At 44.9% G+C, this 15,971-nt stretch overlaps 1 protein-coding gene across 1 annotated transcript in view; it reads left to right on the top strand.

Annotated features, from left to right (window-relative positions):
• LOC115103803 ((E3-independent) E2 ubiquitin-conjugating enzyme UBE2O-like) overlaps positions 1 to 15,971 on the top strand; it is a 42,903-nt gene that overhangs the window by 3,751 nt on the left and 23,181 nt on the right. Inside the window, 6 exon segments of the mRNA XM_029624762.2 lie at positions 12,538 to 12,597; positions 12,957 to 13,067; positions 14,660 to 14,757; positions 14,854 to 14,917; positions 15,507 to 15,650; positions 15,844 to 15,953. Of these exon segments, the coding sequence (XP_029480622.2) occupies positions 12,538 to 12,597; positions 12,957 to 13,067; positions 14,660 to 14,757; positions 14,854 to 14,917; positions 15,507 to 15,650; positions 15,844 to 15,953 (587 nt within the window).

Here is a 15,971-nt window from a genome sequence, read left to right as displayed (position 1 = left end):
TTCATTCAGGATTCGTATGACAGATATTTACTTCAAGACAGAGAAGGTGAACAACATGCAAGTAGATAGGACTACGGCTTGTGACTTGTTGTCTCAACGTGACGCATGCGTCCGTGAGGTAAAGTAGAACTAATTCCCTCTCGTATTCAGTTCCTCACAAATGTACTCGGAGAAAGCGTAATAGAAAAATATGCGTTCCCCGTGGGGTGCAAAGCTTGCATTTCCCACTGTCACCTCTGTAGTTTTCTTCTTCTTCTTCTTCAGATGTAAACGTATTACTCTTCATCAAGTTTCCCTGTGGACATTTTTATATAGATGCACGCCGCTGCCTCAACAATGGCAGACTGACACTATTTTTATCTGCACTGTAATAAGCTATGCCACGTTTTCCCAATGAAATCTTAATTACATCTCCAAAAGGAGAGTATGGTATGATTGGTCTCGGATCTGCCACTGGCGTGGCGCTGTTTCAATCACTTCCCAGAACCTCATTATCCAAGCCGGTCAAGAACATGCTTTGCATATTTCATTCACCGCCAGACTCTAAGACTATGAGGGATATGTGTAAAGCTTGGCACATTGCGTTGAGCCTCATAAGAAATAATGGATGTGAGGTATCACATCCGGCCGTGATTGGGAGTCCCGTAGGGCGGCGCACAATTGGCCCAGCGTCATCTGGGTTTGGCCGAGGTAGACCGTCATTGTAAATAAGAATTTGTTCATAACTCACTTGCCTAGTTAAATAAAAGTTCATAATTTAAAAGAAATATCATCTTAAAAATAAAATATCATCTAGGTCAAGGACACCGCCGCTCTCTGATGTCTTTGTTTGAGCGGGCAATCATTTTCCTCTATAGTGATCTCTCCATCCAACATGATTGGAAAGGAAGGTGCGTTGCTTTGCTAGTTCCATCAGAGGTGGACTATTACCCAATGTTTCAAATTTGCTTCAAGAATTAAAAATGAAATGGTTTTAATGAGGCTCCGTTGAATAGAATCTATAGCTACCTGTTTTAAACTTGATTGGATAGGAAGGTGCTTTGCACTCTCACAATGGTGGGCTAGTCATATTAGAAACTGTACAAATAACCCCATGTTTCAAGCTTGCAGTCTTCTTTAAGACCTGTGTGAAAAGCTATTCATATTGGTTAAATGGAATAACCACTAACTGGAGGTGCCTCCTGAATAGCAACCATTACATCGCTAGCCTAGCAAGGACGCTAGGACTGAAAATAGTGCATCTCTTGACTACGAAGGACATTGTCTCTCAATGAGGCTAAGGCATCTATTGAAGGTCTTTGACAGGGTTCATGCTGTGGAAGCCCGTGGCTGCCTACAGTTCAGTACGGCGACGGTGAGCACACAGCGGCATTGCTAGAACACTAGCTAACTCAGCCCCATTGCTGCAGTACACTGTCTAGCCCTCCCTAACTTTCCTTTGATAGGCTTTCCAAGGCTATGACTGCAGCAGGTAGCTGACAGTGGAAGGCAGGGCGTGGTACTGAGTTTGGGGCGATGGTTTCCCTCCCTCCCCACCCTCTTATCCCTTATTCAAGGCTGTGCTCGGAGACGGCGCTGTCAGACAGGGGGGTCTGAGGTGACCGTGATGCCTAGGCCCTGGGGATGGAGGAGGGGTGGAGTGTGGCGTGATGCTGCTAATGACGGTGGGTGCAGCCGGGGCCAGGGCCCACTGCTGCCGACTCTACTGCAGAGAGAGAGAGAGAAGGGAGGAGAGAAAGAGGGATGGAGAGAGTAAGGGGAGAAAGAGGATGAAGGGAGCTGGGAAGAGAATGAGGGGGCACGAGGGAGAGATAGTGAGGGGAGGAAGAGATGGGCTAGCTCTGGGCAGATGGTTGCTATGCTAATGAAGAGCTTTTTGTCCTTAAGTGATAAGGCCCCCCCTTCTGTCCCATTGGTTCTTTTAAAAAACTTTTTTTTTTTAAATGTCTTATTTTACCAGGGTCTATTTTTAGAGGTTTTTGTTTTCTTGTTGCAAGCAGTTGCAGTTATAGGCCTAACCCCTTAGTTTGCTGAATAGGCCGATATCTCTTTTTACATACCGACTTGGGAGAATTTGGTCTCCTTTTGTTGTCCGGAAGGTAGAGTGCGGTCCTTTCAGGATGCTGTTTACAGGTATTGCTAATCTATGCTAGGCGAAAATTCTGAGTGTTAGCATTCACCCGTATTGTTTATGACTCTGGTTTATCCGGGGTAATGAGTGAGTATTCCGTCGATAACGGCCCGTGTTGGGCACTGGAATGTGGTTGGATATACATTAGTTATCACCACACGACTAGCTGAAAAGGCATTAGAGGTGTGCTCTTTAGAGGCTCGTAAGCAGCACAAGGCTCATGCTTTGTTTTTCTGACCTCTGCTCTCCCGCTCTGTCCCCTCTGGAGAACATGTCATACATTAAGCCTTGGTCCTATTTGTCACCTTTTTGCCCCGTCATCCACCCCCCGTCTCATTTGCCAGCTTTATTGGGCTGGCCTGTCTGCTAGTGATGTATGGGGAGGTTGGAAGGATCTATCTCTGTGATGGGTGCAGTTTAGGTTTTTGCCCTAGCACTACACAGCTGATTCATATAACTAACTCATCAAGCTTTGATCATTTGAATCAGCTGTGTAGTGCTGAGGCAAAAAACAAAAAGGTGAAACCAGGGGTGCTGGACTGAGTTTGGGAAGCCTCTGGCCTATACAGTTGATGCCTTGTAATCCTTTGAGTCATTCCACATGTGCTGATAACACCTTAGCCTTCTCCAATCATATTGAGACATCAGCCATCTTGTCGTTATTAATTATCCAGCCAACTCATTAGCATGGCGCTTTAATAATTGCCATTAGTGGTTAGCCATTCCCTACTGAGGAGGCTTAAACGATCACAAAATTAGGGTGTCTGTATTTAGACGACGGATGATCCTAATTGACTTACAGTTAAGACTAAACGACTGACACCACCGTGATGTTACGCCATTCTCCTCACATGGTAATTGACATGTCGTCATGACGTGTGTTTTGACACAATAAACGCTATGTAGCTTTTTGGTTACTAGCCTCTTTGCTACTTAGCAACCTGGTCCTAGTCCTGTGGCTCTCAGAGAATAGGCTAAACTGCAGGCTATTAATGAAGTAATCCGGGACACACTGCCAAGTAGCCTCAGTGTAAGAAGGGAGTGTATGAGCTTGAGTAATGTTAAGCAGGTGCCAGGGCCTTAGCGTAGAGTGGACACACACACGTCACACATTCACAAGCAGCCAGAACAAGATCATCAAACGGATCATCAGCAGATTGAAAGTGACAGGTCTGGAAGGTGAAGAGGTGTGACAGCAGGTGGAGGTGAGAGGAGAGAAGCAGCTAAGTCATCTTGGATCCATCCTTCCCTATAGCCTAGGGCTCGAGAGAATAGCTTTGGTAACTCACTACAAAGATGTGAAATGATAAGCTATCCTCCTCCCTCCTCCTATCCCTCTCTTCCCCTCATCCCTCTCTTCCCTCATCCCTCTCTTCCCCTCATCCCTCTCTTCCCCTCCTCCCTGTCCCTGTGGAGTTCTGTTCTGGAGATTGCAGAGCAGTGATGTAATGTGGAAGGGTTGTTGTCAACCACACCCCTCCTGAGATGATGTATCTGATACACTCTCTCTGTTTCTCTCGCGCTCTCTGTCTAAGGGCTTTATTGGCATGGGGAAAATGTTTGCCAAAGCAAGTGAAATGGATTATAAACAAAAGTGAAATAAACAATAAAAAAGGAACCGTAAACATTACACTCACAACAGTTCCTAGGATATTTGAGCAGGAATCTGCATGCAGAGCCTCAATTTGGTGTTTGTCCCCATTTTCTGAATGCTTTTTTGGTGAGCGGATCCCAGACCTCACAACAATAAAGGGCAATGGGTTCTATAACTGATTCAAGTATTTTTAGTCAATCATAATTGGCATATCGAATTTTATGTTCCTTTTGATGGCATAGAAGGCCCCTCTTGCCTTGTCTCAGATCGTTCACAGCTTTGTGGAAGTTACTTGTGGCGCTGATGTTTAGGCCAAGGTGTAGTTTGTGTGCTGTAGGGCAACGGTGTCTCACTGAGATTTACTTTCGAGGCCCAGGTCTGACAATCTGTGCAGAAGATCTAGGTGCTGCAGAAGCACCAGGTCATCAACAAACAGTAGACATTTGACTAATGATTCTAGGAGGGTGAGGCAGGGTGCTGCGTACTGTTCTAGTGCCCTCGCCAATGCATTTATATGTTGAGGGTGGGGCTTAAGCTGTTTCCCTGTGGAAGCAAATGTTTTCTGCCAATTTTAACCCCGTGCTTGTTGTTTGTGTACATGGATTTTATAATGTTGTATGTTTTCCCCCAACACCACTTTCCATCAATTTGTATATCAGGCCCTCATGCCAAATTGAGGCAAGCTTTTTTTAAATCAACAAAGCATGAGAAGACTTTGCCTTTGTTTTTGTTTTTTTGTCAATTAGGGTTTGCAGGGTGAATACGTGGTCTGTTGTACGCTAATTTGATAAAAAGCCAAATTGACATTTGCTCAATACATTGTTTTCACTGAGGAAATGTGCAAGTCTGCTGTCAATTATAATGCAGAGGATTTTCCCAAGGTAGTTATTGGGGTCAAATTTGTCTCCACTTTTGTGGATTGTGGTGATCAGTCCTTGGTTCCAAATATTGAGGAATATGCCTGAGCTGAGAATGATGAAGTAAAGTTAATTGGAATTTGTGGTCTGTATATTTAATTGAGGATCCCATCAACTCCACAGGCTTTTTTGGGGGTTGCAGGGTTTGTATTTTGTTCTGTAGTTAATTCTCTCTCTGCCTCGCTCGCCCTCTCTGCTTCTCTGTGTGTGGTAGATGTGTCCACTGAGGACTTGCGGAGAAAGGCCTTTATCCCTCTGCAGTATTGACACCTCACAGTGGGGGAGACGGGCTGGTTCTGTGTCTGGCTTTCTTTCACTGTTGTTTTTTTCCCTCTGCCTTGCTCTTCCCTCCTGCTCTCTTTCCACCCCTCCTCTCCTTCCACCTCCCCTTATCCGTCTGACGGTCTCCCTGTGTCTTATTGCCCTGCCACTATTTTCACTCTGTCAGTTACTCTCTCTCGCTACTGACCCTTCCTCAGCTCCCATCAGTTGTTCCAGAAGTATATAGTGGTTTTATACCGGACTGTCAGTTCTCTTAACACCACCTGGTTCTCCTCTCCCCCAGGAGAACATGTGTAAAGGAGCTTTGTGGTTCCCACTGTCTGGATCTATGGACCTCCAGCGCTGCCAGACATGGCTGGAGATGGAGGTGTGTGTGAGTGAGAGAGAGAGAGAATCTAGTGTGAGATAAATATTTGATCTTTATCATTGTTAAGTGTCAACTTGTTCAATGTGAATGGAGAACAGGCGTGGCCCAAGGCTGCAGTCTCTCTCATTTTCCTCTATCCTTCCTCCTGCACCCCACCTGGAGAGTGTGACTCGTGTTAATGAGCCCAGGAAGACAAAACCAATACTGTTGCACTAGGAATGTGCATCTTTCCCTTTCGAGACAATTTGACTGATGTCAAACATGAACGAAACAATTTAGTTTGACAAGATTCGGTTTGATTTGAGAAACGTTCAATGCGATACGATTCGATGCACTAACATTTGTTGCATAAGTTACATTGATGGAAAATGAGATCTCTGTCCTAACCCTAATTTAGCATACCTGATTCAGCTAGTTAAGGTCTTGTTGAGCAGCTAATTAGTAGAACCAGGTGTGTTAAATTAGGATTGGACTGAAAACCCACAGGACAGTAGATCCCCAGGAAGAGGGTTGGACTGAACCTACAAGACCGTAGATCCCCAGGAAGAGGGTTGGACTGAACCTACAAGACAGTAGATCCCCAGGAAGAGGGTTGGACTGAACCTACAAGACAGTAGATCCCCAGGAAGAGGGTTGGACTGAACCCACAGGACGGTAGATCTCCAGGAAGTGGGTTGAGCAGCCCTGGTCCAAATGGTCTAAACGTTTTATTTTCCTCCCGCTGATTGAGCATTGCAGGTAGAAAAAGCAATTGTCCTTGTTATGAAATGAACTTCACCCTGTATATTTAAAAATGACCATATACACTACCGTTCAATAGTTTGGGTTCACCTCGAAATGTCCTTGTTTTTGAAAGAAAAGCATTTATTTTCTGTTTTAAAATGACATCAAATTGATCAGAAATACAGTGTAGACATTGTTAATGTTGTAAATGACTATTGTAGCTGGAAACGGCAGATTATTTTTTTAATGGAATATCTACATAGGCGTACAGAGGCCCATTATCAGCAACCATCACTCCTGTGTTCCAATGGCATGTTGTGCTAGCTAATCCAAGTTTATCATTTTAAAAGGTTAATTAGAAAACCTTTTTGCATTCGAGTGCCTAGTTTGAGAAACGGACACCTTACAAGTCCTCAACTGGCAGCTTTATTAAATAGTACCTTTTTTAATTTTTTTTATTTCACCTTTATTTAACCAGGTAGGCCAGTTGAGAACAAGTTATCATTTACAACTGCGACCTGGCCAAGATAAAGCAAAGCATTGCGACACAAACAACACAGAGTTACACATGGAATAACAAACATACAGTCACTAATACAATAGAAAAAGTCTATATTCATTGGTATACCTAATATTGCGTGGGTTTGTTCAGCATGCAAAGGGACTTGTTGCTCAATCACCGTCAACACAGTTGCAGGCTTAGTTCGACACTGAAGGAGAGGACTCATCAGTTGTCAGGTGCTTTGTGATTGGGGGACTTGCAGCCAGCCAAGGTCGTCTGTCAGTCATCAGAGTCCATTGTCTATATTAGACCGGCACACTCTACATCCCTGAGATGAGACCTGAAAGCAGTGGCTACTTGCCAGAGCCCCAGCCTTTTCCATTGTGCATCACAGGGGTTCCCAAACCTGTATATTTTTTTTTTGCCCGTTACCCCATTTTGAGTTTTCTTTTGCAACCACACCATGTAAAACAATAAGGTGATGTCATCAACAGCCAGTAAACCTTTTTATTTTATTTAGGGCTATGGCAGTCAATTACAAATCACTCTGACTGTATTTTTAAACGGAAGGAAGTATGGTTTGAAATACTGAAATGCATCAAAGACATTGGAAAGCGCAGAAGGTCAGGCGTTTTGTAGGAAGAAACACTCACGACCACATTGAGTGTATATTGGAGGTTACTCACGTAACCGCGGTTCTATGAACCAAGCGGCGAATTATTGTGGTTATTTTTCTGAGTTTCTCTCGCCACCCCATGGTCTCAACCCCTAGTTTAGGAAACGCTGATCTATCACCAGACAAAATCGCTCCATCCTTGAGACGAGATAAAGGAACAGATCTGCTTTGTTAGCCTTTAGCCTGACCGCTTCGCTCGCCCCTTCAGAGAAATGTCCGCTTTGTTAGTGTGTGTTTGCACTAGTGTGTATGAGCAAGCCCCCCTCTTTAGCGGCACCTTTACAGAACAGCCTGCTGGTTTCCAGGCTGCCGCTTGACGCTGTGCTGCTGACTAACAGCCATTGTTATTGGACAGTTACTGGTGCCTGAACAAAAGGCGCCAATACCGGGGTTTCTTTCCAATACACACAGGTGTTTCCATTGAATTCCTGAACAACGCCATCGTGTCGACCAGGCAGTCGTCCAACATATGACTCACGCAGACTAAGGATATTTTCAGCATTTTCCCCTCTGGATATTTCTAGCTTTAGGATCATTGTTGGGACAAGGGGAAAACCTGTGTGTGTGTGTGTGTTTTCTTTGTTAGTAGTTTCCCATAGTCTATGTATTGCACATAGGCCATGTAATGTGTGAGTTTTATGTATGCACATGAGCAATTGGGATTTGTGCAATCTGATTATGCATACAAATGGAATACTGTGTGTGTGTTCCATGGCCACAGGAGGAGCAGTGATTTGTGCAGGATGCGGCGAGGCACAGATCAGCTCATTGAGCAGTGAACAGGCAGGCAACAGATGAGACAGTCAGTTGTGACATCTCTAGGAAATAGCTTCCTTTGGTGGGCCAGGGGAGAAGGGGGGAAAAAAAGAGAAGACTAGAGAAGGGAGAGGGAGGATATTCATGCCGTTCTTTCTCTAGCTTCTATATGAGATGAGATCAGGGACTGTATACCCTTCCTCTGCCATCTCCCTCTCATCCTGCCCTCCTCTCCCTCTGACTATTTCTGGGAGTGGAACCGCAACTGTGTTAAAAGCGTACCATGAATAATGAATGATAACTAAGCTAAACTGCATTGTTTTGATAGCTATAAAATAGCCATGGTAGAATATGCTTTCTGGAAGCCGTGCGCTAGTGTGTTTATATTGTAATGTAGTATCTTAGTACTTCACATGGTTGCTTCCGTCATATTTGGTTGAGTATGTATTGATTTTAGCCTCATGGTTCCTACGCAGCGAGACAGTTGCTGCATCCGCAGGCTGCCCCGACCCCTCTTCTCCATGGCAGAGTTAGAATCACTAAACACACACACACAGGGGACTGTGTGCGCATGCTTCAGTGTAGGCCTATCTGTGTTTGTGTAAGTGTGCATGCATGAGTGTGTCCAGCCTCTACACTGGGACTGGTGTGACTGCTAAGACGGCGTTGTGTGTAAATGGAGCGTCTATCCTATCTTTCCCGCCTCCTCCTCGCCCCACAATTTACAGGAGTAAGGTTATAGTCCAGACAGCAGAGCCTGAACACATGGAGATAGCTGCAGCTGGCCTAGCCCAATCAGATTGTGGTGTTTGTGTGTGTACAAGAGATACAGAATACAAGAGTAATTGCTTTAAAAAAAAATCTCCGTAAAGTCCAATTTTGGCTAACACACACTCGTACCCTTCCCTTCCATTTCATAACCACACGTCCTCCCTCCTAATTTTCTCTCCTCTCTTCCTCCTCCTAATCATCTCTCGTCCGTCCTGCCTCCCTCCTCTCTCCTCCAGAATTCTATTGTAGGTGATGGCATCCGGCTGGCAGCTGCCACCCATTAGAAGGAGCAGCTTGACGCTACTAGTGTTAGCCACATTACACTGATTTAGTATTATGGAGCATGTTGCCACCCCACCGCTAGCCTATCCCTGGCTTACTGAATGCCTCTTGCCTTTGAAGAGCGCTCTGTCTATCTCCCCACATTTTGAGAACAGTACATGTCATCACGTGGAAAATGGAATAGACCGCAACGATGCTGATTTGACTCTCGAGTGGGTCTGTTGCGTGGTCTGTTTGTTCTCCTGTGTGTAATTCCCATTCCCCAGGCCTGTTCGTCTACCGCATCAACGTGGTGGATGATTATAGATACGCCTAAATTATAGCTGAAACTGTGAGGAATACAGATTGTAAAGGCTATTTTGAGTTACTTTTATCTTATTGAGAATCTGTTTTTAAAGTTATTGTCTGTTTCAGAAATGTATGGAGTAGAACCGATACGAACGATTGTCTTTTCAAGGAGTCTGTCCGCTCTATTCATTGCAATTCTCCCCGCAACATTCTGAACATTTTATCTCACCAAGTGTGTTAACAGGAGAATGGTGCTTGGAGGCACAGGGATTCCCAGTCATCCCCTGAACTATTGGGTTTTGTCTAGAAGAGATGCAGCTTTTGTCAACTGACTTTTCGGGGAACTTACGCAGCAGATTAGGAGGATTAGGTTAGGGTTAGCGAAAATGCTTAAAAATAAATTTGGTCAAATTAAAAAAATATATATATCTCTAGACAAGACCCAGCTACAGCCTTACCCAGTTAGTCCCAACCCTATTTATCCTCCTTTCTCCATTCACTCGTTGATTACTTCCACCCAGTAAATTCTGATTTCTTTGAGTAATTTCCCTCTATACCAATTCCTTCATTCATCCATCGGTCTATCCCTTTATCTACCCACCAACCTATTATTAGGCTATTGCAGTACATGGGGCTGCCAGGCTATATAGATCATTTATAATTAGTAGTGCCTCTCTTAAACTGCCACTTTCCTGCTGCAGTGGTGCTATTTGGGCATTTCATTTTGGTATTTTATTCACTGTGATGTTTTGTAGATTAACAAAGGCATCAAGGGCATCATTCCAGCAGTATTTTCCCAGTTCTGTGTGTGTGCGCTGAGAGTGAGGCTGAACTGAACCCTCTGACATGCAAATGTTGATCTTCTACTCGGATGCTCTTATCCCCGCTTCCCCAGAGATCCCTGAATAAACTCAGTGCATTGTCTCTGTACGACCTTGTGTGTCATTCGGATGAGCGAGTCCAGGCAGGGTGAAGTTGCGGTCATACCGTGTACTAAACTAAGCAAAAAAAGAAAATCCCCTTTTCAGTACCCGGTCTTTCAAAGATAATTTGTAAAAATCCAAATAACTTAACAGATCTTCATTGTAAAGGGTTTAAACACTGTTTCCCATGCTTGTTCAATGAACCATAAACAATGAATGGACATACATCTGTGGAGCGGTCATTAAGACACTAACAGCTTACATAGGGTAGGCAATTAAGGTCACAGTTATGAAAACTTAGGACACTAAAGAGGCATTTATACTGACTCTGAAAAACACCAAAAGAAAGATGCCCAGGGTCCCTGCTCATCTGTGTGAATGTGCCTTAGGCATGCTGCAAGGAGGCATGAGGACTGCACATATGGCCAGGGCAATAAATTGCAATGTCCGTACTGTGAGACTTCTTAGACGGCACTACAGGGAGACAGGACAGACGGCTGATTGTGGTCTGCCACTGCGAGGACAAGTGTAACAACGACTGCACAGGATCGGTGCATTCGAACATCACACCTGCGGGACAGGTACAGGATGGCAACAACTGCCCGAGTTACACCAGGAACGCACAATCCCTCCATCAGTGCTCAGACTGTCCGCAATAGGCTGAGAGAGGCTGGACTGAGGGCTTGTAGGCCTGTTGTAAGGCAGGTCCTCACCAGACATCACCGGCAACAACGTAGTCTATGGGCACAAACCCACTAGCTTGACCGGACAGGACTGGCAAAAAGTGCTCTTCACTGACGAGCCGCGGTTTTGTCTCACCAGGGATGATGGTCGGATTTGCGTTTATCGTCGAAGGAATGAGCTTACCAAGAGGCCTGTACTCTGGAGAGGGATCGATTTGGAGGTGGAGGGTCCGTCATGGTCTGGGGCTGTGTGTCACAGCATCATCGGACTGAGTTTGTCGTCATTGCAGACAATCTCAATGCTGTGCGTTACCTCCCTCATGTGATACCCTTCCTACAGGCTCATCCTGACATGACCCTCCAGCATGATAATGCCACCAGCCATACTGCTCGTTCTGTGCATGATTTCTTGCAAGACAGGAATGTCAGTGTTCTGCCATTACATTTAAGTCATTTAGCAGACGCTCTTATCCAGAGCGACTTACAAATTGGTGCATTCACCTTATGACATCCAGTGGAACAGTAGTGCATCTAAATCTTTTAAGGGGGGGGGGGGGGGGGGGTGAGAGGGATTACTTTATCCTATCCTAGCCAGCAAAGAGCCCTGATCTCAATCCCATTGAGCACATCTGGGACCTGTTGGATCGGAGGGTGAGGGCTAGGGCCCCCCCAGAAATGTCCAGGAACTTGCAGGTTCCTTGGTGGAAGAGCGGGGTAACATCTCACAGCAAGAACTGGCAAGTCTTGTGCAGTCCATGAGGAGGAGATGCACTGCAGTACTTAATGCAGCTGGTGGCCACACCAGATACTGACTGTTCAAATAAAAAATCTAATCAAATGTATGTATATAGCCCTTCGTACATCAGCTGATATCTCATAGTGCTGTACAGAAACCCAGCCTAAAACCCCAAACCGCAAGCAATGTAGGTGTTGAAGCACGTTGGCTAGGAAAAACTCCCTAGAAAAGCCAAAACCTAGGAAGAAACCGAGAGAGGAACCACCCATGAAGGGTGGCTAGTCCTCTTCTGGCTGTGCCGGGTGGAGATTATAACAGAACATGGCCAATGGTCAAATAATGGGTCTGGGACAGCTAGCACGTCCGGTGAACAGATTCCATAGCCACAGGTAGAACAGGTGAAACTGGAGCAGCAGCACGGCCTGTTGGACTGGGGACAGTAAGGAGGAGTCCTTGTTACTTTTGATTTTGACCCCCCCTCCTTTGTTCAAGGACATATTCCATTTCTGGCATGTAATAAGGCTTTAACGTAACAAATGTGGAAAAAGTCGAGGGGTCTGAATACATTCTGTCATCTAAGGTGTATGTATTTTTTGGTATGGGTGGGATTATGTGCAGCGCCCTACAGACACTGCTTATTGTGGTTTGGAAAAGGTTGACTAGTACTTGGCACAGGCTACCTCACTGCTGCCATATCACTATTGTTGTCAGGAAGCAGTCAAAGACTGTGTTCAGATGAGATGATTGGGATGGTAACCGGCACCCAGTGGCATCCCAGCTGCCACCAAGATGCTAAAATGACCGCTGAAATTAGACCACTTGAGTTGTCGGTCTTGTCTATGTATTCTATGATGTTCTCATCTCCCCCCCCCCCCCACTCTCTCTTTTCTCCACCCTCTGTTGCAGCTGAAACTTATAGATCGATCCATCGTTATCCGAGACATTGTGCGGCGGATGAATTCTAACGTAAGCCGAGCTCCCTCTCCTGTCGTATCACTACACTGTGTTAGCTGATGACACCCTACATGACTAGTGTACCAACACAGGACGACTGTCCAGGCTGCGGTGTTTGATGTAGAATGTGATAACATGCCTTTATCAGAAAGCTCTTACCTGCCATCTTTAAGATGCGGACTGATGCAAGCACACTGATATATATTGAGTAAACATTTTAGCGTAGGTGTATCTTAAGCTAATATCCAACACCTGTCCCTAGGTGGTATTATTGAGAACGCACCGACACAAATTGGTGCGTTGTCTTTGGATAGAGCGTAGGGCGATGGTGATATGGTAACCCTTGTCTTGTTTGCGGTTGTGGTTTCCAGGACAACCAGTGTGGCATCGTGACCAACATCAACATCGAGTGTGCTGTAAAACTAGTGGGGACCAACTGTGTCCTTTACCCTGTCAACAGTAAAGACCTACATCACATCTGGGTAAGAAAAACAGATGCCATAATGTTCTCTTGAGCACCCTATGTCCACAGAGAAGTAGCAAGATGGAAGCATTTCCATGTGATTTATCAAATTCATTTGTTCTTGTTAGGATTTCTATTTTAATGAACCATTTGCTTATGAATACTCATTTAATTAGGCTATTCAATTGTCTTGTCCTTTTCGAGTATCTCCTGTGGTAGCCTATGCCTGTAAGGTGGTCCATAATTTACTCCTTTATTCTTTGGCAAAGAGATACATAGTACGAGTCAAAAGTTTGGACACCTACTCATCCCAGGGTTTTTCTACATTGTAGAATAATGACATCAAAACTATGAAATGACACAATGATGCAGTAACCAAAAAAGTGTTAAACAAATCAAAATATATTTTATGTTTGAGATTCTTCAAAGTAGCCACCCTTTGCCTTGATGACAGCTTTGCACACTCTTGGCATTCTCTCAACCAGCTTCATGAGATAAGGGGAACCTAGAATGCATTTAATTTAACAGGTGTGTGCCTTGTTAAAAGTACATTTGTGGAATTTCTTTCCTCCTTAATGCATTTGAGCCAATCAGTTGTGTTGTGACAAGGTAGGGGTGGTATACAGAAGATGGTCTTATTTGGTTAAAGACCAAGTTCAAATTATGGCAAGAACAGGTCAAATAAGCAAAGAGAAACAACAGTCCATCATTACTTTATGAAATGAAGGTCAGTCAATGCGGTCGCAAAAACCATCAAGCGTTATGATGAAACTGGCTCTCATGAGGACCGCCAGAGGAAAGGAAGACCCAGAGTTACCTCTGCTGCAGAGGATAAGTTCATTAGAGTTACCAGCCTCAGAAATTGCAGCCCAAATAAATGCTTCAGAGTTCAAGTAACAGACTCATCACAACATCAAGTGTTCAGAGGAGACTGTGTGAATGGTCGAATTGCTGCAAAGAAACCACTACTAAAGAACACCAATAATAAGAGACATTATTGGGCCAAGAAACACGAGCAATAGACATTAGACCTGGTGGAAATCTGTTCTTTGGTCTGATGAGTGCAAATTTGAGATTTATGGTTTTAACCGCCATGTCTTTGTGAGACGCAGAGTAGGTGAACAGATGATCTCTGCATGTGTGGTTCCCACTGTGAAGAATGGAGGTGTGGGGGTGCTTTGCTGGTGACACTGCCTGATTTGATTTAGAAATCAAGGCACACTTAATCAGCATTGCTACAACCGCATTCTGCAACGATACTCCATCCCATCTGGTTTGCGCTTAGAGGGACTATTTGTTTTTCAACAGGACAATGACCATAAACACACCTCCAGGCTGTGTAAGGGCTATTTGACCAAGAAGGAGAGTGGCGTGCAGCATCAGATGGCTACTTTGAAGAATTTCAAATATAAAATATATTTCGGTTACTACATGATTCCATATGTGTTATTTCAGAGTTCTGATGTCTTCACTATTATTCTACATTGTAGAAAATAGTACAAATAAAGAAAAACCTGGGAATGAGTGTGTCTGAACTTTTGACTGGTACTGTATGCGCACCACATCAATGTCTCTGTTTCAATCATTTGTTTCATGCGTGTCCCCCGCTAGTCCTTCATGTATGGGGACTACATAGCCTACGACTTCTGGCTGGGGAAGGTGTACGACCTGACCAACCACATCATCCTCAAGCTTTCCAATGGAGCCAGGTACAAAATCTGTCCTAGTCTGAGTGTCAATTCAAAACGGTTTCATTTACATCTGTCTGCTTCATGCTTCGCCTCAACTTCTCTCTACCACCGCAGGTGTTCCATGAATGTGGAGGACGGAGCCAAGCTGTACGACGTCTGTCCGCACGTCAGTGACTCGGTAGGTGAAATGCCACGAGCTGCGTTTTTTTGTTGTTGTGTGAAAACGTAGCCGTCTGCCCTCGTCCACTGCACTTTACTGATCTGATAAGGCTGGCTAGGTGGAAGCAAATGAAATGAACAGCCGTGCGCTTCCTATTCCTCCTTATTGACCATAGGTCGTGGTGTAATACTTTGTAACAGGGCTGGGGGTCAATTCCATTTGAGCCGAGGTCAGTTTAGGAAACCGATTTTTAAAAATTGAGTTTAAAAGGAATCGACCCTAATCTTGTTTAAGGTAGCAGGTGGCGTGCGTCCAATATTAATCGAAAACTGTTGGGCGTTGACTGGGAATACCTAGGTGTTACTCCTGTAACACTTTGGCTGTTATTCCAGAAACAATACAACCGTGTCTACGTAGTCAACTTTTTCTTATTAAAAAAACACACAAAAAACACAACCTTGTTAAGTACTAGCTATGTTCTCTTATCACTTGTTGAAACGACCAATGAGCAGCAGGATATCTTAGAGCTTTTTTAGATTCTCAATGGACTGGTTAAGGGGAACTGCCTCTGTGTGTTAGTGATATGCATCTCCTCCCTGTTTGGTAGGGTCTTTTCTTCGACGAGACCTATGGTTTCTACCCAGGCCAGGTGCTGATCGGGCCGGCCAAAGTCTTCTCCAATGTCCAGTGGCTCTCCGGGGTCAAGCCCGTGCTCCGCAAGAAGAGCAAGTTCAGGGTGGTGGTCGAAGAGGTATGATGGCAATTTGCGCATTTTACATTACTCACAGGCAATAACTTGGGCCCTGAGTTTTTCCTGTTTTTTACCGACCCACATACCTTACCACCTAATAATAGGCTTAGCTGCTGAAGTACGTGTGATGTCACTGCTCTAATTGCTCATCTGTGTTTTCATGTGACCCCCCCCCCCCCCCCCCCCCCCATAGGTCCAGGTGGCGGAGCTGAAGGTGACGTGGATCACCAAGAGTTACTCCCCCAAGGGCACGGACAGCGTCTACCCCCCTCCGTCTACCATCTCCCAGGAGAACCTCTGCAGGTACTGAACTGCACCCCG

This window comes from Oncorhynchus nerka, linkage group LG21 (assembly GCF_034236695.1).
Source record: "Oncorhynchus nerka isolate Pitt River linkage group LG21, Oner_Uvic_2.0, whole genome shotgun sequence".
Lineage (NCBI taxonomy): Eukaryota > Metazoa > Chordata > Actinopteri > Salmoniformes > Salmonidae > Oncorhynchus > Oncorhynchus nerka.
The sequence above is the reverse complement of the archived record's forward strand: the minus strand, read 5'-3'. Positions and strand labels throughout refer to the sequence as shown.